Source organism: Mustela erminea, chromosome 10, assembly GCF_009829155.1.
Source record: "Mustela erminea isolate mMusErm1 chromosome 10, mMusErm1.Pri, whole genome shotgun sequence".
NCBI classification, from domain to species: Eukaryota; Metazoa; Chordata; class Mammalia; order Carnivora; family Mustelidae; genus Mustela; species Mustela erminea.
Window position 1 is genome coordinate 82,575,660 of NC_045623.1, and position 27,982 is coordinate 82,603,641.

Below are 27,982 nucleotides of genomic sequence, written 5' to 3' on the forward strand. Positions count from 1 at the left end.
TAATTTTCTACATATCAGAAATCCAAAGGTCAAAAAATCCAATACACTGGACTGGTACAGAGGGAAGAGGCACTAATACTCTGATAATGGGAGTATAAATTGGGAAGAGGCACTAATACTCTGATAATGGGAGTATAAATTGGTACAATTTACCTTAAAAAAACAAAACAAAACAAACAAAAAAAAAAAACAACTGGTAGTATCTCCAAATTTTTCAATGTATTATGCCAGCAATTCCACGCCTAGGAATTTATCCTATAGATACACTCATATTTCAGTGCAAAAATGTATCTACATTTGATAATATTCAACAGTTTCACTTTTGTAGCAAAAGTTTAGGTTAAAGCTAAGTGTTCCTCCATAGATTTATTAAATAAGTTATAATACATCCATTCAATGGAATATCTATGGAGCTATGTAAAAGACTAAGGCAGGTATACATGATCTGATATATATTGTTCAGTGGAAAAAAGCAAGGTACAAACAAGGCTTACTGGATTCTATATTTTGTGTGTATGGGTTTTTTTGTTTGTTTGTTTGTTTTTGCTTTTTAAAGATTTTATTTATTTATTTGACAGAGAGAGATCATAAGTAGGCAGAGAGGCAGGCAGAGGGTGGTGGGGTGGGGGAAGCGGGCTCCCTTCTGAGCAGAGAGCCTGATGTGGGGCTCGATCCCAGGACCTAGAGATCATGACCTGAGCCAAAGGCAGAGGCTTAACCCACTGAGCCACCCAGGTGCCCCGTGTGTGTGTTTTTTAAGATTTTATTTATTTATTTGACAGAGATCACAAGAAGGCAGAGAGGCAGGCAGAGAGAGAGGGGGAAAGCAGGCTCCCCACTGAGCAGGGCGGCCCAATGTGGGGGCTCCATCCCAGGACCCTGGGAACATGACCTGAGCCAAAGGCAGATACTTAAATCAACGGAGCCACCCCAGTACCCCCTATTTTGTGCATTTTAAAAAACATTTATATACACATATGCTTACATATGCAAACAAAAATATGTGGGAGCATACTCAAGAATGGTAACAATGAATGCCTTTAGGGAAAAGGACTAGGGGACTAAGGACCAGGGTAACAGGAGACATTTTTCACTGCTGCTCTTTTTGTAATATTTTATTTATTTTTACATTGTGCATATGTAGTTTTCAAGTAATAATGAAATAAATTAATTCTGAAAAGAAATATTGCTTCGGGGCACCCAGATGGCTTAGTTGGAAGAGCATCAGACTCTTATTCTCAGGGTTCTAAGTCTGAGCTCCATGCTGGGTAGAGAGATTACTTAAAAATAAAATCTTAAAAAAAAAAAAAAAAAGGGGAAGAAAGAAAGAAGTATTGCTCTTTCCAAGGCTAATTCCTCCAACTATGTGTCTGTTCTATAATGTCTTTCTGCCTTAGCAATAAGTAGGAACTCATTCCTCTCCCTTCTGCCCAGTACCTTTAACTAGCTTCTTCTCCTGTTTATCTAGGTCTCCTTCTTAAAAACTTTCAGTTCATTCATTCGTTTTAACAAATACTGCAATGCACAATGCACCGAACTTGACTCCTATAAATCCTCTCTAACCAACATAGTCTCTCTCTCTCCCCATGCTTCACTGTCAAGCTATTTAATAAAGGCTATTTGCTCTCACTGTCCTTACCACATTACCTTCTACTTATTCGTCAACTCACTGTAGTTAGATTACTAACTAACCCAATTACTCTGCTGAAATTGCTTTGCAAAAGGCACCAATATCTCTTAATAGCCAAATTCAATGATATTTTTCAGTGTTTACCTTACCTGGAATCTCCTCCTCAAAAACTTCTTTGAATCTGGTGATACCACCCTCTACCAGTTTTCTGGACAGTCTCTGAAGATTCTGAGACCCCTGGATTTGGCAGCTTATGTGCATCACTTACCGGTTGACTCTGCGAGGACACTTATCCGGCTTGATATCCACCTCGTAGTGGTAGACGTCAATCTTAGGGATGTCCACCTCAAAGTAATTGGCCAGGAGCTTGATTGGTTTCCCCACAGTACCAATGCCAGGTCGGCGAGGTGCCTGGAACACCTGCTGCAGGGGGGGCAGGTAGGCGCCTGCAGCTACAAGATAAAGAGGCTGGTGAGGGTAGAGTCTAGCAATCTTCATATCATTCTGATCAGAGAAGGCACAAGGCCTCCCGGAACCGAACAGGAGAGTATAAGGGAAGCCTCCTTCCTGCCTACCCAACTCAACTGAGGGGTTCCACAGACTCAGACAACCCACGTTCATTTTTTTCAAACCTCTCTCCAGATAGGAAAATTATCCTTCTTGTCTCTCTTCGATTCATCAAGTGAATACTTAATATGTTTCTATTACATGTTAAGCAGAGGAGCTAAATCTGGCTCCCAATAATAAAACTTTCTTTCTTGTACTAGATTAAGACACTGGCCTCCACCAGGTATCTAACAGACCAAGAATTCTCTTCTCTTCTCTGCCAGCCAGATGCTCACTTCACTTATCACCATCCTGAACATGAAATAGCAACATCATAATGCTCCTCTGCAATGTAAGCAGGAGGAAGATCCAAAGAAGGTCAGGCTAGGGGGATGTGAGGGAGACAATGTTTTAGAACGGATTAAGGCAACTGAATGGCTGAGGTTGGAGAGACATTAAAGTTGAAAAGGCTAAAAAAAAATACAGTTTGGAGACAAAAGAAAGGAGAGAGGCTGAAACAGGAAGCTGACAAAGAGGCCACAACTGGAAATCACAGCAGAAAGAGGCTTGATCTAGGAAAGAGGGAAGGCTGGAGTTAAGGCCTGGGAAACATACAGGTTAGAGTTGGGAACCTGAGCAAGAAGCAAGGCTGCAACTAGGGAGACAAAGAAGAAAAAGTTCACAAGAAGAAAAAGCTAAGGAATGAAGACAGGCAGAACACAGGAAACTGGACTAAGAATAGGCTAGTGTACAGGACTTGGGAAGGAGAGGCAGCCATTAACATGCTGGAGAAGAATGAGATACTGGCTCTGAGGAGGAGAATAAGGTGCTTTGCACAGGCACAGCTCCTGCCACACAGAGCCCAGACAGTAACAGAAGGGATCAGTTTCAAGATAGAGCAGGCCCCTGGGAAAGGGCTAGGGCAGGGCCAGCTTCTACTACTTTCTCCTCTTTTGCCACCAGCTAGATTGCTGCCCCTAGTTTTATTTTCTAGCTTGAGGGGAAAGAGAAGAAAAAGGGACACTGCCTAAGAGAAGCCTTTGTCCATAGCTACTATCGTCATTGCCACTAGAGGACCAGCCCAGGTGGGAGAGAAGAATAAACCAGCCCAGAACCTCCCATCATCATAGCTCTGCTTTCACAGTCTGCCAGGCAGGGGGGATGGGGCATATCCTCAGCTGGGGGGTCAGGAAGAGGTCAGAACCATTCTCGGGAGGGGCAAGCTTCCCAGAGCTAAGCTGCTATGTCTCCTTCTAACTACCTGTCAAGCCCAGCCCCACTCTGCAGACAGGTAAATGCAGACAGAAAGGGAGGCTCAGCCTGGGGGTAAAGGGCCATCAAGGACCAAGCTACATAGGGAAGTGAAAGCCTAACTACTAGCACCTGGGTGCCTACCCCAGAAAGAGCTGGACAAAAATTACACATAAGCAATAGATATATGCAAACACACAGTAAGACACCTTCCTGTCATACACACCCAAACACACACTTAGACCTAGACAGTTTACCTTTATATACATACCCCTCACCGCCCTAGATGGTGAGTTCTTCAAGAGCAGGGACTGTATCTTGCCTCCTAGCATATAGGAGGTGTCCAACATACAGATATTAAATGAATAAACAAATATCCACAGATATATCATGAAGAACACACATGCATACACAACATTCAAACACCTGCAAACGGCTAAAAAACAATTATACACCCTGCAAAAAATAAACATCCTGGTGGATATAAGAGATACCCTTCCCTTCCCCAAATTTTTACATTCTATTCACCTCCATAGCCTTCCAGGCTGAATAATCATTTGGATTCTTGGGAAAAAAGGCATCCCCTAGAGCTGGGGGCTGGGTGGAAATGATGGGGGATGGGACACTCAAAGGCTTCTCTTCCCCAGACATAGGACTACACATCAAATTCAGCCTTAGGCACCCTCCACTCCAAGGAGGCTTTGGGAAAACAGAAGAACCCCCTTTTCCCCTTCATCCTCAAACTAGGGAAGGCAAAAGGGAGAACCTCTCTCCCATCCCATCCCCCAGCAAGCCTTAGAGCTGTACAGAGTCCCCCCCTCTTAGCCCACCCTGCCCCCAGTTTTTAGTCTGAGAAAGGGAGACACTTCCCTTCAAACCCAGACAGGGACAGACGGCCACTTTGTGATGCAGATGAGGGCCCCCGCACAGAGGACAAAGCTTGGGCCTTGGGGGAAAAGGGGCGGGGCCCTTCCTTGCAGACAAAAGCAAGGAGGGAGGGGCCATGAAAAGGACACTCCCCCTCCCCCATCCCCAACCAGCCCTGAGAAGGAAAAGTAACCAAGCTGAAAGGCCTGGCTCAGGGATTCCTTCCCTGTAGTTTTGAGGCCCACATACCTCCTTGAGAGCCAGACTGCCTATTCGAAACACAAACTCAAGGCTGCGTTAGCTGTCCAGTAAGCAAAGACTAAGAAGCCAACCTCTCCTAAAAAAAATTTATCCACACATGAGTATATACAACTACTAAATATCCATACATGTGCTTAACCATTTATGTTCACAATGGAATGTGATTCACTTCATTTACTAAATGTGTACTTTGTGTCAGGGCCTAGAAACTCACTGTTTCCACAGATAAATTAGATATTACCTCTACCCTCCTGAAGCTCCCAATCCAGTATATGTGCTTGGAACACACCTGAGCACAGAAAGCACACATCAGGACATAGCCCAGTACAGTGAGCACCAGTACCTTTAATTTTGTGTACTGTGTCCTCCAACTTTCAAGAAAATAGTCTTAGCCTGGGAAGGAGGCAGTTATGGGGTCCCTCCATTCACAGCTTCCAGACTGAACTTCAACTACCCCTTCTGATGAGGTAAAGCTGGTCCCACTAGGCTACAGCTGACTCCAGATACCAGGCTCTAGTCCCTTCCCAAGAAGATTATATCTTGCAATAAGAAAAAAAAGTAAATGTCTTCATCACTCCAGAGCCTACTAGGAATTCATCAAAATGAAGTCATTAGCAGTGTAGTATGGGTGCCAGCTCCCAGTAATCCATCTGGACCTCTGTGACCTACTCCTACTCTATCTAGTACACAGGTTGCTCAAATAGTCTCCAGCCTAGAAAACCAGGAGAATTACTAGAATGGAGAAAGAATCCTAAGGGAAGGAGAAACGGTCTTCTGAAGTCAGGTGCTCCCCGCATTCTTCATGAAGACCTACACAGCCTTTACGAGGTCATTTTTGTTTGGGGGAAATTAGTCACTAAGTACATATAGATCACTAAATGGATGAGCTGAGTAAATTGGTAGGAGCTATCTCTTTGGGGGGGTGGGGGGGAGACGTAGTGGGGGATGGGAGGAGTGTAAGATCAGGCATAAAAAGATAATGATTTTTCCACCAACAATGAAATTCATGTCCCAAAAGAAATGAAATTCTTGTCCTGAATAGAAATCCTATTTCCACCCCTAGAGCAAATGGAAGGAGGTAGTGAGACAAGACCTAAAGGATTCCCAGGTTCAGAATGCTCCTTCCAATCAAAGGGTAAGAGATCTAGGACACAGGAGGTGCCACTATTCCACAGCCCATCCTGGAGACTCTGGTCTTCAGGTAGCCCTACACCAGTCTCTCTGTTCTCATCTCCTTTCACCCTGATTTCCTGTGAATAAGAAGCTAAGGCTATTACCTGGAACTCACCAGGGTGAAAGCTATAAACTCCCCCTCCCCCAAACAACTTATCTGTGATAAAAGGCTAACTTGGCAACCTTGGGTCTAATAACAAGGCCCTGACAGTTTCTGGGGAACAAAGAGAAGAGAAAGAAAAGATATCCGGGGGGGATAGAAGCCACAAAAAATATTAAAGAATAGAAAGAGAGTAGGCCGTCACGTGAGGAGACATTTCAATGGAAAAATCATCGTCTTTGGATTAAAAGGTCCCATCTCTACAAAGTATTGGACCAGAAACGAGGAAACCAGGCAGACAACCCCTTCCAGGTAAACCTGGTCCTGGCCTTGCTCCTTCAGTAACCAATACCCTTTCTAAGTTCTCTCTTCAGGGGGAGGACACTGCCTTGGTTCCAGTCTTTCCTCATCCAAGGAGCATACGGCGGCACTTTGGCAGTTTCTCTCAACCCGTTCTTGGCAAATTCTGACTAAGGGTTTCCAGGATCAAGTGTAAGAGCCCCAAAGATGGGGAAGGGGACCATTTCTATTTGCACTCTGCCAACTTAACGTTTGAGAGAACGCGCCCCATCAGCGAGCTCCTTTTTCCAAGACAAATCGGGCGGGATGGGGGAGGGTGGGGGGATTCGGGCAGCCACGCCCCCACCACTTCGGGCTGCCCCTTCCAGCTGCCACCTCCGCGCATGCTCCGGCGCCTCCGCTCCAGCTCCCCAGACTCACGGGGGGGAATCCCGGGACTGGATCCCCACCCACCGCCCCCTGACCCTCGCCCCAGCGTCAGGCCCGGCTGGGGCGGAGCTCACAGCCCAGCTCTGGCGCCTTCTCCCAAGAGACACTAGCCCAGCCCAGCCCCCGCCCCCCGGCATGCAGCAGCACTGGGCCCATCTGTGTCGACCCCCTCCTCTCCTGGACACCTGGAGCCCGCCCCCTGCCACCTGCCGGGCCTCCCCCTAGGCCTCCCGGGATCTCCGGGAGTCCTTACGTACGTTCAGGCCCTTCTCCCAGATTACTTCCCACCTCCAGGAGTGCATACAGCCTCCTTTGATAAACAGCCCCCGTCTTAGGGCTTCCTTCACAAGGTTTCCCCCGGAACTGCATACAGCCCCCCTTCAAACTGGGCCCCCCATCCCATAAGAGCCCCTCTCCTCACTCAGGAAGCCTTTCCTCACTCGGAAATCCTGTTCTTCACGCGGGAGTCCCCCGGTCCTTGGAGCACGCACCGTCCCCCACTCCCGGGGGCCCTTACCTGCTCCCGAGGGTCCCGCTTCCATCCCATATACCCGTGCGGAGGTCAGGCGGCCCGGAGACTGTGGAGTCCAGAGTGAGGGGCCTAGGTACCCCGCACTCTAGCTGCACGGGCTTCCGGGCCGGGCTCGGCACCCCCCCCAAGCCCGGCCGCTCGCGCCGCTGCCCCCGCAGCCTCCGTTGCCGCCGCCGCCGCGGAGCCTGCAGCAGCTCCCCCTGCGAGCGCCCGGCCAGCTGCCAGTGCGCAGGCGCGACCGCCAGGCCCAGGGGGCGGACGGGAACGAGTCAAGCGGGGCGCTCCGACGGCAACAAAGGCCAATGGAGAGGGGCGGGAGCACCGGGGACCTGAGGCAGCGGCCCCTGGCGGTCACCCGTCGCCATGCAGCCCGGCGGGAGGGCTCCGGTAAAGGCGCCGCGGAACGGCGCAGCAGCGTAAGTGGGGTGGGGCGGTGGGGGGAGGGGGTCTGCCCCCACCACCCCCCCTCACCCCCGGCAGCAGCCTCCGGCCGTGTGTCTTTTCCCCAAACAGGTCCCTCCAAACCTACACACAGCCTTCCCCCTTTGCACAGCCAAAAGCATATTTCAAGAACCCCACCTCATTCCCAGTCTCCCCCACACACACTCAGAGCGCCCCATCACCCAGGGGCCCTGCCTCCCACCTCTCCTCCCAATCACCCTCATCCTTCAAGCTTCGGCTGCAAAGCGCCTGCCTCCGCGAAGCCTTTCTCCGTCCCTAGTCACTGAACTCACTGACGCCACCCTCTTCTTCCAGGCCGAGTGCTGGGCGCTGAGACCACACACGAAAGAGACCCTGCCTACCCTGTAAGATGTCACAGCCTCAACTTAAGTGCGACTACAGAGTTCTATCTGCGGGATCTGGGAAGCACCTGCCTACACTTTTTCATCCAGAACTCACTCCTGAACGCGGTCAATCTGCTTCTGTCCTCATCACATCACTTAAAATACTTTTTGTCTCAAAATTCAAAGGATAATTTTCTATTCTTATTTCTCTGCAGCATTTGGCACTGACCTCTCCTTCCTTTTTGAGGCTTACTTGGCTTCAGAATTTTCTAAACTCTCCTATTGCCTAATCTTTTTCAGTCTTCTTCAAGGGTCATGCGTTGCTTTTTTGCCCCAGTAAAGAACAGTGTTCACTGTGGTTTTAAATCCAGCTCTCTTATTGCACCTTCTACTTTTTCCTCGAAGGTCTCATCCATTCTTATGGCTCAACCATCCCTCCAAATCTCTATCTCCAGCCACGTCTTAAACTCCTATTTCCAAGTGTATGCTGGACAGCTCCACCTGGATCTCCAGTACTTCAAATTTGGAGTCCAAAATCAAACTCCTTATCTTTCCCCCACAAATGTGCTTATTCTATGCCTCCTTCCTCTGCAAATAGATACAGTTTCCAGAAATGACAGATTCTCTCCCTTGCTTCTTGACCCCATTCAGCCCTTCACCAAGTCCTGACATGTTTACCCCCTGACTTGCTCCCACATGACCCCCCCACCACCACCATTCTGCAGGCTCCTTGTTTTAGTGCAGATCCTTGGTGCTGGTGCGCACCTTGCCAAAAGTAACACAGCCACTTCCTTGCTAGTCTCACAGTTTCTGGGAACATTTCTCTCATACAGTTTGCTGCAGATGAGAGGTGGTAAGAGACCCAGCTCAAACATCACTTTCCCATATATTCCTGTGTGTTCAACCACATGTATTTTTTGATGTGTACTTTACACTAGATGCTGTGCAGAGGACTAGGAACTTCAGAGAAAGATCATACCCAGTCCCTACCCATAAGGATATTAATTTCTGACACTTACCATAGTGTACTTTGCTTCTCTCTAGCAGAGGTTCTCAAATAGCAAGCATCATAATCACCCGGAGAGCTTGTTAATACTTTTTTTAAAAAATATTTTATTTATTTATTTGACAGACAGAGATCACAAGCAGGCAGAGAGGCAGGCAGAGAGAGAGGAGGAAGTAGGCTCCCCACTGAGTAGAGAGCCCCATGCAGGGCTCAATTCCAGGACCCTGGGATCATGACCTGAGCTGAAGGCAGAGGCTTTAACCCACTGAGCCACCCAGGTGCCCCTGGAGAGCTTGTTCAAAGATTGCTGAGCCCCGCCTCCAGAGCTTGTGATTCAATAGGTCTTGGGTAGAACCCAAGAATGTTCAATTCTTTTTTTTTTTTTTCCTTCACAGTGCATTTCTAGTAAGTTGCTAGATGAGGCTGATGCTGCTGATCTAGAACTAATGCTCTACAGCATAAAGTTAAGAACTAATGCTCTACAGCATAAAGTTAAGAACAAAGACTCAAGGGGGCCCTAGATGACTCAGTCATTAAGCTTCTGCCTTTCGGGGATCAAGCCCTGCATTGGGGATCCAGCCCTGCATCGGGCTCTCTGCTCAGCAGGAAGCCTGCTTCTCCCTCTCTCACTCCCCCTGCTTGTGTTCCCTCTCTCACTGTGTCTCTCTCTGTCAAATAAATAAATAAAATCTTAAAAAAAAGAAAGAAAGAGAGAGAAGAGAAAAGAAAAGAAAAGAAAGCAAAAGAAAAGAAAAGAAAAGGAAAAAGAAAAGAAAAGACTCCAGAGCGAGCCTGTTTTGGCTTTAATCCTGGTGCTGCCATTTACTAGCTGTGTAACATGGGGCAAATTATTTTAAGATTTTATTTATTTGACAGAGAAAGAAATCACAAGTAGGCAGAGAGAGGGGGAAGCAGGCTCCCCACTAAGGAGAGAGCGCGGCTCTATCCCAGATCCCAAGATCATGACCTGAGCCAAAGGGGGTGCTTAATCCACTGAGCCACCCAGGGGCCCCATGGCAAATTACTTACTTTCTCTGTATCTCAATTTCCTCCTCCCCCATTTTAAGAGATAGAAATAGCCTACCTCAATGGTCTGCTGTTAATATACACAAAGACCTTAGAACAGTACCTAGAAGAATGTAGAAGAAGTATTAGTCACTGTTATAACCATTATCTGCCTCTTGCACAATATTCTAAGTTCCCGAAGAAAAGGGACCGAATCGGATCCATCTCTGCCCCCTTTTAGTGCCTGGCACAAGCTGTGCCTACAATGATCAGTAAATATGAATGGATCTGAATCAAAGAGATGGCATCAAAACATCCTCAGAAATAGCAGGTCCTCTGCCTCAGCATAACCAAGCATTCTATTAGAAAAGTTGGAATCCCCATTCTAAATTCCAAGTCTCACACTTAACTTTGTGAAAAGGCATTAGTCACTATTTTGACTCATCTCCAAAGTGGTTAATGGAGTCAAGCTTGGCCCTGGCAGACCATCTCCATCACCCAGGATTTCACTCTAGGCTAGGCAAAGAGGTACAGTTTAAGGGAAATCCGCATAGCATTTTGTTTTTGTTTTTTAATTCTAGGGCTTAGGCCTTTTTAAAAGATTTTATTTATTTGACAGAGAGAGAGAGACAGTGAGAGAGGGAACACAAGCAGAGGGAGTGGGAGAGGGAGAAGCAGGCTTCTTGCCTCGCAGGGAGCCCCATGTGGGGCTCAATCCCAGGATCCTTAAGGCAGACGCTTAAGGACCAAACCATCCAGGCACCAATATGTTGGTATTTTTATGCAGACAAACTTTGTACTTTTCCTAGAAACCTACTGGGTCCTTGGCTATTTCCAGTTCAATCCTTGCACCTCAGTCCACTGCTAACTCACACTCAAAGGCCTCTGTTGTGTGGGCCAGAGCCCAGATCTTTCCACTTATATACCTTCTCTATAGCCAGAGTTTCCTGGCCATAGATCAAGAATGGCCTGGGAAAAAGATTATATCTCCATCTATATTTTCCTCTTTTTATATTTAAAATTCAGCCTGCGAACAATGAGATCAAAGGCCATCTATATTTTCCTCTTTTTTATATTTAAAATAGTCTGAGAACAATGAAATCAAGGTATTATAACAGAAATAAAACAAATCATGGGGTGCCTGGGTGGCTCAGTGAGTTAAAGCTTCTGCCTTCGGCTCAGTCATGATCCCAGGATCATGGGATCGAGCCCTGCATTGGGCTCTCTGCTCAGCAGAGAGCCTGCTTCCCTTCCTCTCTCTCTGCCTACTTGTGATCTCTGTCTGTCAAATAAATAAATAAATAATCGTAAAAAAAATAAATCATACATCCTAATATCAGGAAAAAAATCACCAACAGCTCTCGCATGTACCATCTCTTTTTATCTATAATTAATATATTTCTCATATATTTCAGGAGGTAATTTTAAAAATCAGAAATCATGAACAGTGGAATTAATAAATGTCAACCCGTACTTTGAAAAGACTTGTGAAATTTGAAATTTGTAGACTTTTTAAAAATAACTTAAAAAAATATATTTAGTTGAGAGAGTCTGCATATTTGAGCTGGGGGAGGGGGAGAGGGAGAGAGAATCTCAAGCAAATTCTGCACAGAGCTTGGAGCCAGAGGTGGAACTCTCACTCAGGACCTTGAGATTGTGACCAGAGTAGAAATCAAGAATCCAACATCTAACAGACTGAGTCCTGCCAGAGGTACCCCCAAAATTACTCTTTTTAAACTGGGGTATAATTGACAGATAATAAACTGTACCTATATAAAGTGTACGATTTAATTAATTGTAACTTACATGTCAACCTAAGAAACCACCACCACAATCAGGACATTGAACATATCTTCCACTCCCAAATTTTAAAAGTTATCTCCAGGAATAAATAAAAGACTAAATTAAAAAAAAAAAAGACTAAAGAATTTGAAACCCTAAGTAAAATTTAAAATTACATACATACTTTTTCTTCAAAAAATGAAAAACAAGGATCAAAAACAAGAATTGAGCAACAATTACAGAAGACATTGAGGAAGTTATCAAAAATGACCGAAGAACATCTGGCCCCAAAGGTTCACTGCTTAATACTTCCAATCATTCCTGAGGTGCCTGGCTGGCTCAGTTCGTGGAACACGCAACTCTTGATCTGGGGGTTGTGGGTTCAAGCCCCATATTGGGTGTAGAGATTACTTAAAAATTAAATCTTAAAAAAAAATACTTGAAACTATTCTTTCTTTTTTTTTTTAAAGATTTTATTTATTTATTTGACAGACAGAGATCACAAGCAGACAGAGAGGCAGGCAGAGAGAGAGGGGAGAAAGCAGGCTCCCCGCTGAGCAGAGAGCCCGACGCGGGACTCGATCCCAGGACCCTGGGATCATGACCCGAGCCGAAGGCAGCGGCCTAACACACTTAGCCACCCAGGCGCCCACTTTCAACTATTCTTGAAAGAAATAATTTCTGTTCCATTTATATGAATGGCTCTAAGACATAAGAGGAAGAGGAATTTTCCTATTTGTGCACAGTTGCAGATAAAGATAATCACTTATCAGATGATATAAAAAGAGATCTCAAGAATATGGAGGATGCAAAAATCACAAGTCAAGGGGCGCCTGGGTGGCTCAGTGGATTAAGCCGCTGCCTTTGGCTCAGGTCATGATCTCAGTGTCCTGGGATCGAGCCCCGCATCGGGCTCTTTGCTCAGCGGGAGCCTGCTTCTCTCTCTCTCTCTCTCTGCCTGACTCTCTGCCTACTTGTGATCTCTCTCTCTGTCAAATAAATAAATAAAATCTTTAAAAAAAAAAAAATCACAAGTCAAATACTAGCATATAGAATTCTGTAAGAGATTAAAATAATAATAATAACAGCTAATATTATTGTTTGGGTTTCTTTTTAAAAATTTTATTTCTTGGGACGCCTGGGTGGCTCAGTTGGTTAAGCAGCTGCCTTCGGCTCAGATCATGATCCCAGGGTCCTGGGATCGAGTCCCACATCGGGCTCCTTGCTCAGCAGGGAGCCTGCTTCTCCCTCTGCCTCTGCCTGCCTCTCTGTCTGCCTGTGCTCGCTCGCGCTCTCTCCCTCTGTCTCTGAAAAATAAATAAAATCTTTTAAAAAAAAATTTTATTTATTTATCTGAAAGAGAGAGAGAGAGAGACAGTGAGGGAATACCAGCAGGGGTAGTGGGCAAAGGAGAAGCAGGCTTCCTGCAGAGCAAAGAGCCTGATACGAGGCTCAATCCCAGGACCCTGGGATCACGACCCGAGCTGAAGGCAGACACTTAACGACTGAGACACCCAGGCGCCCGCCCCTATTTTATTTTAAAATAAACTCTATGCCCAACATAGGGCTTGAACTTACAACCCTGAGATCAAGAGTCACATGCTCTACCAACTGAGCCAGCCATGTGCCCCAATAATAGCTAACATTATTAAATATTTACTTAATATTAAGGGCCAGGTACGATTCCAACACTTGACATATGTTAACTCACATACTCCTCACAAAAATCTTGGTGCAACATAAAACAGATAGGTTGGTTTGGACTGAGAAGCAATAGGTAAATAACCAGCACAGGCAGGTATTATTACTAAAAATGGAGACACAGTGGGGTGCCTGGGTGGCTCAGTCAATTAAGCATCAGATTCTTGATTTCAGCTTGGGTCATGATCTCAGGATCCTGAGACAGAGCCCCATGTCAAGCTCCACACTGAGCAAGGAGCCTGCTTAAGATTCTCTCTCTGTCACTCTGCCCCTCCCCCTACTCATGCACATATACTCCCTCAAAACAAAAATCTAAATAAATAAATAAATAATGGAGACATAGATAAGTAATTTGCCTAAAGATCACACAACTTGTAACTAGCAGAGGCAAAACTTGAACTCAGGCTGTAGGGTTCCAGGGTCAACACTCTTAATCACACTATATGACATCATTAAAAGAAAAGCATAACACAAATATAAGGGTAATTCAGTGATGGTTCAAAAATAAATACCTTAATATGCCATGAAAAGTAGTTAAAATAAAAACAAACATGGTAACAGTAATAGATAAAAAATATTTTATAAATTTTAATACCCATTCTTTTTTTTTTTTTTTTAAAGATTTTATTTATTTATTTGACAGAGAGAAATTACAAGTACACTGAGAGGGAGGCAGAGAGAGAGAGAGAAGGAAGCAGGCTCCCTGCTGAGCAGAGAGCCCGATGCTGGACTCGATCCCAGGACCCTGAGATCATGACCTGAGCCGAAGGCAGCGGCTTAACCCACTGAGCCACCCAGGCGCCCCTTTAATACCCATTCTTAAGAAAATAATTAAAATTACTCATCCTTAACAAGATAATACTTTTAGCTAGTGGGGAAGCAGTAGATATTTTTCTTTTTAAAACAAGGATAAATAAGGTCACTATATACCACTAATACTATTTCATTTCTTTTATTTAGAAGGGAGGGAAGGGGAAAGGGAGAGGAACAGAATTTTAAGCAGATTCCATGCCTAGCACCCAGCCCAATGCAGGGGTTTATCTCATAACCCTAAGATCATGACCTGAGCCAAAATCAAGAAGTCCGACGTTTAACCGACGGACCCATCCAAGTTCCTCCCACTTACACTATTTTAATACTGGTTTAGATATTTTAGTCAGGAAAGAGAGAGGAGGGGCACAGGTGGTAGAGTGAGAAATATAAACTTTGTATAACTAAGATAAGTAAGATAAACTAGTATATAAGAATATATCTTGGGGTGCCTGGGTGGCTCAGTGGGTTAAAGCCTCTGCCTTCGGCTCAGGTCATGATCCCGGGATCCTGGGATCGAGCCCTGCATTGGGCTCTCTGCTCAGCAGGAAGCCTGCTTCCCTACCTCTCTCTCTGCCTAATTGTGATCTCTGTCTGTCAAATAAATAAAATCTTCAAAAAAAAAAAAAGAATGTATCTTTATTATAGTTGATGCAATTATATAACAAGAAAATATAAAATTTTACTAAAACTAGTAAGACTAAGTGGAAAGTTTCAAGAAAATAAGCAAAAATCTGTAGCATTCACTGCTCACACAAGTAATAACAATTAGAAAATATAATGATAAAATATCCAATTCAGTGGCTCAGGTAAGCATCTGCCTTTGGGTCAGGTCCTAGGATAGAGTCCCACATCAGGCTCTCTGCCCAGCAGGGAGTCTGCTTCTCCCTCTTCCTCTGCCTTTCCTCTCTGCTCATGCTCTCTTCCTCTCTCTCAAATAAATAATTTTTTTAAAAACTTAGAAATAAATTTAATATAATATATTTGTGACCGAGAAAGTCTATAAGAATCAATAAAGAGACACTTAAAAGCCTAAGTAGAGAGAGGCCCAGCTCCTGAATAGAAAAAAAAACAAATAATGTAATAATTTTTTTGGATCCTTGCTACTCCAGTCTCAAGTTCTGAGGACTAGAATCAGGTATCCCCACCCATCCCCATGTATTGCACTCCAGAAATACGAAGAGTTAAGGATAGATTCTGCTAGTCACTACCCCTAAGAAGAGATAAATATATAGGATCAATGCTACCAAAAAGAAATATCATGTGAGCTACATATATAATTTTAGATTTTCTACTAGCCACATTATAAAAAACAAAAAGGAAGCAGGTGAAATCAATTTTAAAACTACATTTTATTTAATCCAAAAATATTATTTTAACATGTCATCCATATAAAAATTACTAATATTTTACATTCCTTTTTTTAAAAAATATTTTTATTTATTTATTTGAGAGACAGTGAGAGAGAGCATGAGAGGCGAGAAGGTCAGAGGGAGAAGCAGACTCCCCATGGAGCTGGGAGCCTGATGCGGGACTCGATCCTGGGACTCCGGGACCATGACCTGAGCCAAAGGCGGTTGCTTAACCAACTGAGCCACCCAGGTGCCCTTTACATTCCTTTTTTATGTAAATCTGAAATCTGGTGTATATTTTACAGTTGTAGTACATCTCAATTCAGACAAGCAACATCTCAAGTGTTTGATACTTGTGGCTAGTGGCTACTATATTGGACAACACAGATGATCATTTCAATGAAATTCTGACTATAATGACAGAGGCAACATGTCATAGGAACTAAGAAGACATATATCTAGTGCAGTCTGGAATAATCAGGGTAGGTTTCCTAAAAGAGGTACCTACTTAAACAGGCCTCGAAGGGTGAGCAGGAATTAGCCAGGCAAAGGAAGGATGATAGGAAACATACTAAGCATCATTAGCAGAGAGCATGAAGGTGAGAAACAGCACATATTCCAGGAACTATCAGTTGTAATATTCCAGCATAAAGATGGAAGCAAGAACAGTGAGAAGAGCCTAGGGAAGTATACTATGCTCAAATCTGCCCACTCTCTCCCCAGTCCAAGCCAGGGTAGGGGCAGCAGGGGGAGGGACAGAAGGAGCTGTCCTTGGTTCTGACAACCAAGGCATTCTCACAATGTATTTCCACTCAGATTCATAGTTCATTTCCTCCCGGGCTGGAAAGGAACTGACCCAGATGGGTTCCCAAACCTAAACCTGACCTAACAGAATAGAAGATCCCTTTGGACAGGCTAGCCCTGAGTGGGCTAAAGAATCTTAGGAACATCCAAGTCTGGGAAGAGAATTCTAGGATATTAAAGTCAGGTATGACCAAGAAAGGCGTCCTCTTCGATATAAAAGTAGATATAGGGGTGCCTGGGTGGCTCAGTGGATTAAGCCTCTGCCTTCTGCTCAGGTCGTGATCTCAGGGTCCTGGGATAGAACCCCACATCAGGCTCTCTGCTCAGCAGGGAGCCTGCTATCCTCTCTCTCTCTGCCTGCCCCTCTGCCTACTTGTGATCTCTCTCTGTCAAATAAATAAATAAAATCTTTTTAAAAAGTAGATATAGATTTACCATAACAAATGAACCCCAAAGATGGCAGTCAGCCTGTGGTGTCCTATCTTTATCTCTTAGAAAATATAAACTAACAATTCGACTTTCAACCCAGAATCTATCTGGGTGGATGTTACCACACTGTTGATTACTGGTAAGGTTAGGGGCAGAATTAATTCCTATTATCTTCCTTCACCTCCATTAATCCTTAAGGGGGATCAATGGAAAAATATTTAAAATAAATAAGGCCTCAGTATATCAATGGCCAAGGAAAAGGATAGTCGGTACAAGTACGACTATATAATTATCACTCAGTCAAAAGAAAGCCAACATAGAATAATAATTATATACCCATTAATTTTTTAAAATCTTATTACCTACTTAATGATAAAGATACTGTGATAGAACTGGTACAGTGCCATTTTATACCAGTATGATCCTATGAAAAGCAACATGGCAATAATTTCAAACCATTAAATACTTCTACAGTGATTTAAAAAATTGAGTCAGTAGTTTAAAATATTCCCACAAAACAAAGTGTATCAAATAGTTTTAAAGGAGAGTTCTGCCAAACATCCAAGGAATAACAGATCATTTGAGTCTTATACAAACTTTTCCAGAGAAGAAAAAATGGAATACTCCCCAAATTAGTATAACTTGATATCAAAACCAACAAAGGTTATACAGGAAAGGAATTATTACAAGGTAGTCTCAGTTAAGGATGTAAAATTAAAAAAAAAAAAAAGAGGGGAAACCAGATCTATAACCATATATATGTTTCTCATGACCAAACTATACCTATCCCAAGAATGCAAGATGATTTAACAATAGAAAATCTGCAAATGCTGCATTAAAGAAGAAAGCCAATTATGACCAGCTTACAGATGCAGAGAAAAAATCACCTAATGGGGCACCTGGCTGGCTCACTGGGTAGAACATGTGACACTTGATCTTGGGGCTGTGAGTTCGAGCCCCACATTGGATGTAGAGACTACTTAAAAAAATTTTTTTTAATCTTTTTTTTAAGATTTTAAGGTTTTTTTAAGATTTTTTTTTAAGATTTTATTTATTTGACAGAGAGATCACAAGTAAGCAGAGAGACAGGCTGGGGTGGGGGGAAGCAGAGAGCCTGATGCAGGGCTCGATCCCAGGACCTGAGATCATGCCCTGGCCGAAGGCAGAGGCCCAACCCACTGAGCCACCCAGATGCCCCCACCAAAAAAGAAATCTTAAAAAAGGGGTGCCTGAGTGGCTCAGTAGGTTATGCAACCAACTCTTGATTTCAGCTCAGTTCATGATCTCAGGGTCATGAGATCAAACCCAGTGTCAGGCTCCATATTGGGCATGCAACCTGCCTGAGATTCTCTCTCTCTCCCTCCCTCTTGCCCCTCCCTGCCAAAAGAAAAAAAAAATCTTAAAAAAAAGAAAAGAAAAATCACTTAATAAAATTCAATATCTATTCATGATTTTTTAAAAAATCTTATGTGTGCTTGGGTGACTCAACTGATTAAGCAGCCAACCCTGGATTTCAGCTATGGTCCTTGGTCCTCAGGGTCCTGGGACCAAGCCCCAAATCTTGCTTTGAGTTCAGTGGGGAGTCTATTTGAGGATTCTCTCTCTCCTTCTCCTTTTGCCCCCTCCCTGCTTGCTCTCTCTCTTCTCTCTAACAAATAAATAAATCTTTAAAAAATCTCAGCAAACCAAGAAAAAGTAGTTTCTTAAACTATTAAAAGCTATCTACTAAGGGGCACCTGGGTGGTTTAGTCAGTTAAGCACCCGACTCTTAAACTCAGCTCAGGTCTTGATCTCAGGATTTTGAGTTCAAGCCCCATGCTGGGCCCATACTGGGCATGGAGCCTTTTTAAAGGTATCTACTAAAACCCTGTAGCAAACACTGTTTAAATTAATATTATAGGAGTGCCTGGGTGGCTCAGTCAGTTAAGCATCTGACTCTTGGCTTCAGCTCAGGTTGTGATCTTGGGCTCTTAAGACTGAGCCCTGAGTTGGGCTCTGTGTACTGGGCATGGAGACTGCTTGAGATTCTCTCTCCCTCTCCCTCTACCCCTCCCACTCATGTTCTCTCTCTCTAAAATAAATAAACAAATCTTAAAAAAATAAATTAATATTATATTGTGAAAATGTTCCAACACACACAAAAGGAGAGTGACTAGTATAATGACCTCCCAGGTACCTATCATATACCTATCATCCAGACATAATAATTACAAAATACAAACTTTATTATTTTTTTAAGATTTTATTTATTTATTTGACAGAGAGAGAAAGCGTGCGCACAAATAGGCAGAGTGCCAGTCAGAGGAGGAGGAAGAAGCAGGCTCTTGTCTGAGCAGGGAGCCTGAGGTGCGACTTGATCCCAGGACCCTGGGATCATGAGCTCAGCCAAAGGCAGATGCTTAACCAACTGAGCCACCCAGGTGCCCCAACAAACTTTGTTCTTAATAGTAAAACATTGGGGGGCAACTGGGTGGCTCAGTGGTTTAGGCCTCTGCCTTCAGCTCAGGTCATGATCTCAGGGTCTTGGATCGAGCCCTGCATCGGGCTCTCTGCTCAGCAGGGAGCCTGCTTCCCCCTCTCTCTCTGCCTGCCTCTCTGCCTGCTTGTGATCTCTCTCTCTCTCTCTCTCTCTCTCTTGCCCTCTGTCGAATAAGTAAATAAAATTTTAAAAAAATAGTAAAACATTGGAAGCATTCTCTTTAAAATCTGGACCAAGACAAATAGGTCCTTACTTATTTCAGCATTGTGCTAGAGGTCTAGCCAATACAGTGGGAACAAAAGAAAAGTTAGAAGACTAGAAAGAAATAGAATGTATTATCCACAGATGATACAATTGTCTATGAAAAAAACCCAAAAATAACCTACGGACACTACTGCATATGAAAAAGGAGAATTCAGCAGGACTGATAAATAAGAGATTAATATTCTTAAAAATCCATTGCAGGAAAAAGATAATAATTTACAATAGCAAAAGAAAAAGTAAGTACCAAGGAATAAATATGACAAAAGGCATACAGGACAGGTGTACAGGAAAAAAAATTACAAAAATTTTATTAAGAAAACATTTTAAAAGAGCGCCGGGGTGGCTCAGTGATTAAGTGTCTGCCTTCGTCTCAGGTCATGATCCTAAGGTCCTGGGATGGAGCCCCACATTAGGCTCCGTGCTCAGTGGGAAGACTGTTTCTCCATCTCCCATTCCCCCTGCTTGTGTTCCCTTTCTCGCTGTGTATCTCTCTGTCAAAAAAATAAATAAAAAGAAAAAAATTTTTTTAATTTTTTAAAAAGATTTTATTTATTTGACAGAGAGATCACAAGAGGCAGAGAGGCAGACAGAGAGGGAGGGGGAAGCAGGCTCCCCGCCAAGCAGAGAGCCTGATGCGGGGCTCGATCCCAGGACCCTGAGATCACGACCTGAGCTGAAGGCAGCGGCTTAGCCCACTGAGCCACCCAGGCGCCCCGAAAAAAAATTTTTTTAAGACCTAAAAAATGGAGGAAAAACTCTGCTCCTAGATAAATAGTCTCATTATTTTATTCTCAAACTCATCTACAGATTTAGAAGGATCATAATAAAAGTTCCATCAATGGTGCGCCTGAGTGGCTCAGTCGTTGAGCATCTGCCTTTGGCTCGGGTCATGATCCCAGAGTCCTGGGACTGAGCGCTGCGTCAGGCTGCAGGGAGCCTGCTTCTCCTTCTCCCTCTGCCCCTGCTTGTGTTTCCTCTCTCTCATCAAATAAATAAATAAATCATCTTAAAAAAAAAAGGTTCCATCAAGTCTTTGTGACTTTGTTTTGTAACTTGAAAAGCTTATTTTAAAATCTATAGATCAATAGCATCCCAAGGAATAGCAAAGACACTTATGAAGAAAAATTATAAGGTGGAGGAATTCATCCTACCAGATATCAAGTTTTATTACCTAACTATGGTAAATACAGACAGTGAGATAGGGGCTTAGGGTTAGATACATTGGCTTAGGGTTAAATAACTCTGTAGTCTGGAAACAGATCCATGCATGGATGGATGCAGTACTGATGGAGGTGGCATTTCAGACCACTAGGCAAAGGACAAATTAATCAATAATATGGAAAAATTAAAAATGGGAGACCTGGGGCACCTGGGTGGCTCAGTGGGTTAAAGCCTCTGCCTTCAGCTCAGGTCATGATCTCAGGGTCCTGGGATCGAGCCCCGCATCAGGCTCTCTGCTCAGCAGGGAGCCTGCCTCCCCCTCTCTCTCTGCCTGCCTCTCTGCCTACTTGTGATTTCTGTCTGTCAAATAAATAAATTAAAAAAAAATGGGAGACCTACCTCACTCCATATACAAAATCAACCCCTGTGAAAGGTAAGTTTTGAAAAATGTGTAGGAAAAAATGTTAGTAACTAGAGAAGAGGAAGACTTTCTTAAGCATAAAATAGTAACTAAAAACATTCTGACCATTTTTTTAAAAGAGTATGAATTCTACTAGATTATTAAGAAGTTTAGTTAATCAAAAGTCATTACAAAGGAAGTAACGACAGAGCAAAAACAAATAGTTACAATATATACAACCAACAAATTGTAAACTTCCAATATATGGTAACAATTCCTACAAAATCAGTAAGAAAGACAACTTTATATATTCTTTTAGGCAAAACTCATGCACAACTATTTCACAGAAAAGGAAATATGCAGAATTAAAAAACATATAAAAAGTTCAGTCTCGGGGCACCTGGGTGGCTCAGTGGGTTAAGCCTCTGCCTTCAGCTCAGGTGGTGATCCCAGGGTCCTGGGATAGAGCCCCACATCGGGCTCTCTGCTCGGCGAGGAGCCTGCTTCCTCCTCTCTCTGCCTGCCTCTCTGCCTACTTGTGATCTCTGTCAAATAAATAAAATCTTTAAAAAAAAAAAGTTCAGTTTCATTATTCATGAGGAAAATAAGTAGTAAGATCATAGTGAGACATCAACTTCACCTACTAAAGTGGGTAAAATGCAAGGATGTAGAATAATGAGAACTCTTGGATCCTGTTAGTGTAAACTGGTACAACGAACACACTATCTTATAAAGCTGAAAATGTGCATAAACTACAACCCAACTATTTTGGTCCAGAGAAACTTCTGCTTTCACCAATAGGAGATACTCGTAAGAATCTAAGCAGCAGAAGCCACCTGGGTGGCTCAGTCAGTTAAGCTGTCTGCCTTCAGCTCAGGTCAGGATCCCAGAGTCCTGAGATAGAACCCCGCCTTGGGCTCCTCGCTTAGCAAGGGAGCCTGCTTCTCCCCTGCCCTCTGCCCCTGCTCGTATGCCCTGTTTTGCTCACTCTCTCCAATAAATAAATAAAATCTTAAAAAAAAAAAAGAATCGAAATAGCACTGTTTTCAATACTCAAGATATTGAAAACAACACTAACTACATCCATAGTAGAATCAGAGTCTCATGCTCTACCAACTGAGTTAGCCGGGCACCGCTCACTACATCCATAGTAGAATAAAGTAGGATGTATATAAATCTCAGAAACATGGTGGCAAAACAAGCTGCAGAAGAATGCATACAATATGGATCTACACAACAGTTAAAAATATGCAGAAGTCAACTATGTGGTTAAAGGTACAATTATATATTTTTAAACAATACAGAAAAGCAAGGGAATGGAAAACCCAAATTTCAAGATGGTAGTTACATCTAAAAGGAAAAATATGACTGGATTTTGAAGAAACACATTTTGAAAGATTAGGTTAAAAACAAAACAAACAGAACAAAAAAACAAGGTATAAGTAATATTCTCCCTCTCTTTTCCTTTTTTTTTTTTTTGATAAACTAAATGGTAATAGGTGTTCATTACAGCATTCTTCTTTATATCATACATAAATTATAACTATTCTTTTATAATTATCTGTGTGATCTTATACAATCAATTTAGTCTCACTGGGCCTCATCTGTTTTCTCATCTGTAAATCTTAGAAAAAAAATACCCACCTCTATACAAATGTTGGGAGAATGAAATTGTTTAACATATATAAAATGCTTAGAGCAATGGCTCGACTTAAGGTGTACAGATTCACTCACTGCCTATTTTCAGTGCAGTACTTCTTATCTTAATGTACTTAATATCTCCCAGACTAAGATTTGTTTTATCCTCCCCAGAATAAACCTTCGATCATCTATTAGATGGGATATAGCCCAGATGGGCACTCAGCTGACTGTTGTAAAATTTGAAGACGACCTGGGCAGACTTTAACCATTCTTTCAACATACTCCTTTTTTAAAAAAAAATTATTTATTTGACAGAGGGAAACACAGCAAGAGAGGGAACACAAGCAGAGGGAGTGCCAGAGGGAGAAGCAGGCTTACAGCCCAGCAGGGAGCCCCAGGCAGGGCTGGATCCCAGGACCCTGGGATCATGAACTGAACCCAAGACAGTTGCTTAATGACTGAGCCACCCAGGCCCCCCAACATATCCTCCTTTTTTTAATCACCACCTTCATATCCATGTCTGTCAAATAAATAAAACCTTTATAATTAAAAAAAAAGAGGGCGCCTGGGTGGCTCAGTGGGTTAAGCCGCTGCCTGGGGCTCAGGTCATGATCCCAGGGTCCTGGGATCGAGTCCCGCATCGGGCTCTCTGCTCAGCAGGAAGCCTGCTTCCCTCTCTCTCTCTCTGCCTGCCTCTCCATCTACTTGTGATTTCTCTCTGTCAAATAAATAAATAAAATCTTTAAAAAAAAAATAAAAAATTAGAAGAGCCATTCATTAGGTCCCACATCTGAAAGATAAAAAGATCCAGTTGAGGAAGGAGGACGGGGAAAAAAATTGGGAAGAAATCATCAAAGATCTAATACAAAAAACTTTCTCAGAAGTAAAGGGCACCAGTGCCCAGAAAGGGATCAATCTGTGCTCAGTCAGCACACTGAGACCATTTAGAAAGCAAACAAAGCAAAACAAAACAAAACAAAAAAACTCGCTTAAGAGCACAAATTGCAAAATTTCAGGGGGAAAAAAAAGAGAGAGCGAGCGAGAGCTTAGAGCTTGCTCTGAGCACTTAGCACACGTTTTTGGTTATTTCTCACTCTGTTTTATAGGAGGGCAGTGACAGTGTCCCCCCTCCCCACTGACAGGTTCACTGCCAAACGCACAGCCAGGAAAAGAGCAGGGGCCCTAGGAACTGCTGCCTCAGTCTTGTGTCCTTCCTGAGATACACCAGTCGCTCCGCACCATCTCCGAAATCCCTCAGGATTTACGCAGGCATTTCGGAGGGCGCAGAGCCGTCGCATCGATCAGACGGATGACTCCCAAAATGAATCCCAAATATTGTCCAGATTTTTCCTCACGTAGACGGAAAAGCCTCGGGGTCCTGAGTCAACAAGCGCTACATATGAGTGCTGGCTCCTACTCACAAGCTGTGTGACCTAAGGCAATTCAACCCCCTCCACATAAGTTTACAGACCTCGAGCCACAGGACTGGGACACACGTAAGCGGCACTTGGGTGACAAGTGCGAAACAGTCCTCTCCCTTGAGTTCACGGTTGAAGGAGGAGACAGACCAAAAGGAAAAAAAAAAAAAATTACCCCAGCTTCCGGCGTTCCCCACTCTCGAGCCCATTTTCCACACAGCTTCAAAACAGCATTTCAAACTGTTACACCACTTGCCTGGTTGGAGTCCTTCACTGGCTCCCCTGGGCCCTCATGATTAAAGGCCAGAGAATTTGGGGCTGGCCTCATGCAGCCCCGCACCTCGCGCTTCGCAGAGCGACCGCGCGCCATGGCGTCCTCTCAGGTCTGCACGCTGCCGCAGCTAGGCCGGGTTGCCCAAAAGAGATCTGATTGGTGAGCGTGGAGCAAAGACTGAGCATGCGCAGCCTAGCTCCGCCCCATTCTTCATTCCCGCCGCAAACCCCTCCTGAAACCTTGCTTTTTTTTGCATTGCCCCCCCCCCGCCGCCCACCGCCCCGACCCCATTCTAGTGAGGTTCAATTGATAAGTCAATGAGCTGCACGTATTTGAAATGTGCAATCCAGTGAGTTTTGACATAAACATACACAGGGGAATCTGTCACCACAACTAAGAAAGTGAGCGTATCTATCATCCTCAAAAGCCTCTGTTAAGGCTTTGTAACGCTGCTGCAAATTCTACCTAGTCTTCATACTCCCGCCACCACTTATCTGCTTTTTGTCACCATTCCCTTAGTTTTCATTGTATAGTATGTTATATTACCAACATAAGTTTCGTTTTGGGCTGCTTCTTTCACTTACCATAATTGTTTTGCTATTCACCCATCTTGTATCAATATTCCCTATTTTTAAGGCAGAATAGTATTCCATTACATGGATATATGACCATTTGTTTATTCATTCACATGTTGATGAACATTTGGGTTGTTTTCAGTTTTAGGTTATTAGAAATAAAACAGCTATGATGAAAACACTAATTTTTTTTTAAAGATTTTATTTATTTATTTATTTGACAGAGAGAGAAATCACAAGTAGGCAGAGAGGCAGGCAGAGAGAGAAGAGGGAAGCAGGCTCCCTGCCCAGCAGAGAGCCAGATGGGGGGCTCTATCCCAGGACCCTGAGATCATGACCTGAGCAGAAGGCAGAAGCTTAACCCACTGAGCCACCCAGGCACCCCAAAAAACACTAATTCAAAAATACATGTGTACCCCTGTGTTTACTGTAGCATTACTTACAATAGCCAAATTATGGAACGAACCCAAGTATTTGTCCATAGATGAATCAATAAAGAGGATGTGATTTATGTATATATACAATGGACTATTACTCAGCCCTAAAAAAAGAATGAAATCTTGCCATTTGCAACAATATGGATGGATTTGGAGGGCATAATGCTAAGTGAAATAAGTCAGAGAAAGAGAAATAGGACTTTGGGGCACCGGGGTGGCTCAGTGGGTTAAGCCTCTGCCTTTGGCTTAGGTCATAGTTTCAGGATTCTGGGATCCAGCCCCTCATGGGGCTCTCTGCTCCACAGGGTGGTGGGGAGCCTGTTTCCTCTTTCTCTCTGCCTGCCTCTCCACCTACTTGTGATCTCTCTCTGTCAAATAAATAAAATCTTTAGAAAAAAAAAAAAAGAAAAATAGGACTTCACTCATATGTGGAATTTAAGAAACAAAACAAAGAAAAAAGAGATAAACAAAGAAGACAACACAACCCACATGCTTAAATATAGAGAACAAACTGGTCGTGAAATATGGGGGATGGGTGAAATAGGTGAAGGAGATTAGGAATACATTTATCTTGATGAGCACCAAGTGACATACAGAATTATTATATCACTATATTTACACCTGAAACTAATATAACGCTGTACATTAATTGAAAACAACAACAACAAACAAATAAAAAGTTACGAATATTTGCCTGCAAGTCTTTTGGACATTTGCTCGAATAAACACCCAGGAATGGAATGGCTGGATCTTAATGCAGGTGCAGAACCTTTAACAAGATCTTTTTTTTTTTTTAAGATTTTTATTTATTTATTTGAAAGAGAGCAGAGGGAGCAGAGGGAGAAGGACAAGCAGACTCCATGTTGAGTGCAGAGCCTGATACAGGGTTTGATCCCATGACCCTGAGATCATGACCTGAATTGAAATCAAGAGTCAGATTTTTAACAGACTGAGCCACCTGGGTGCCCCACTTTTAAAGAAAATCATAAGGAAATTTTTAAGAAGCATACAAACTGTTTTCCAAATGATTGCATTATTTTACATTCTCACCAGAAGTATGTGAGGATTTTCGGTGCTCCACACCTTTCCAAACACAAGGAATGCTCAGTCTTTCTAATTTTAGTAGTCCAGTGGGAATGTGGTGGTATCTCATTGTAGCTTCAATTTACACTTTCCTAATGGCAAGTTATGTGTAGTATCTTATTTGCTACTTGTGTATTTTCTTAGATCAAGTGTCTGTTCAAATATTTTAGCTATTTATAAATTGGGTTATCTGTCTTACTAAACTGTTAAGAATTCTTCATATAGTCTAGATACAAGTCCTTCAGCAGATATATGCTTTGCAAATATTTTCTTTAGGTAATGGCTTGCCTCTTCGTGTTCATAACAATGTCTTTTGAATAGCAAAATTTTTTAATTTCCATGGAATCAAATTTATTGACATTTTTTCTGTTATAGTTGACTCTTTTTGTGTTATGTTTTAAAAATCTTTGCCAAAGGGTGCCTGGCTGGCTCAGTTGGTGAAGCATGAAACTCTTGATCTCAGGGTTGTGAATTCAAGCCCCATGTTGGGTGTAGAGATTACTAAAAAATAGAATCTTAAAAAAGAAAAAAACTTTGTCAAATGCAAGGTCACTAAGGTTTTCTTCCATGTTTTCTTCTGGGAGTTTTATAGTTTTAGAAGCTTTTAGCTTTTACATTTAGGTCTATGATCCATTTTGAGCTATCTTTTTTTATATATATAGTGAGATATAAAGGTCAAGGTTCTTTTTTTCCCCCCACAAGTCTATGCAGTTGTTGAAAAGATTGCCCCCATTAAATTGTCCAGGCACTTGTGTTGAAGATCAGTTGGTGATATATATATATATATATATTTCTGTTTCATGTATCTATTTGTCTATCTTTATGCCAATATCACACTGTCTTGGTTATTACACCTTTATTAGTCTCAAGATCAGGTATTGTACTGGCTATCTATTGTTGAATAAAAATTACCACAAATTTGGAGGCTTAAAATAACATAAATTTATCATCTCGCATTCTCTGTGGGTCAGGAGTCCAGGCATAACTTAGCTAGATCCTCTGCTTAGCATCTCAGAGGGTGCAGTCAAAGCATAGGCTAGAGCTGGGTTCTCATCTAGAGGCTTGATTAGGAAAAAATCTACTTTCCAGCTTGTACGCTTGTTAGCAGCATTCAGTTCATTGCAGCTGTATAGCCAAAAGCTTCCATTTTTTGTTGGCTGTGGCTGGAGGCCACCGTTGGCTCCTAGATGGCCCTCACAATTCCTTGCCACGTGGGCTTTTCCAACAAGGTTAAAAGTAGTAGGAAAGTGGGGGGGGGGCGGTGCGTGGGCAGAGAGTGAGAGAGGCAGAGAGAGAGAGGCACTTTACAGTGAGACTGTTAGCAAGACAGAGTATTATATAACTTAACGTAAACCACAAAATGACATCCCATCCCCTTTGCCATGTTTTATTGGTTTGAAACAAATCATAGGTCTTATCCATACTCAAGGGGAGGAGATTAAACAAAGACCTGAACAGGAGGAGGTAGGAATCATGGGACCATCTTG

General features: G+C 43.1%; 1 protein-coding gene across 1 annotated transcript in view; it reads right to left on the bottom strand.

Moving 5' to 3' along the window:
- LOC116600921 (protein argonaute-1-like) overlaps positions 1-7,161 on the bottom strand; it is a 38,049-nt gene extending 30,888 nt beyond the window's left edge. The window contains 2 exon segments of the mRNA XM_032361418.1: positions 1,899-2,082; positions 7,075-7,161. Of these exon segments, the coding sequence (XP_032217309.1) occupies positions 1,899-2,082; positions 7,075-7,099 (209 nt within the window). The 5' untranslated portion in view covers positions 7,100-7,161.
- Positions 7,162-27,982: the final 20,821 nt, after the last annotated feature.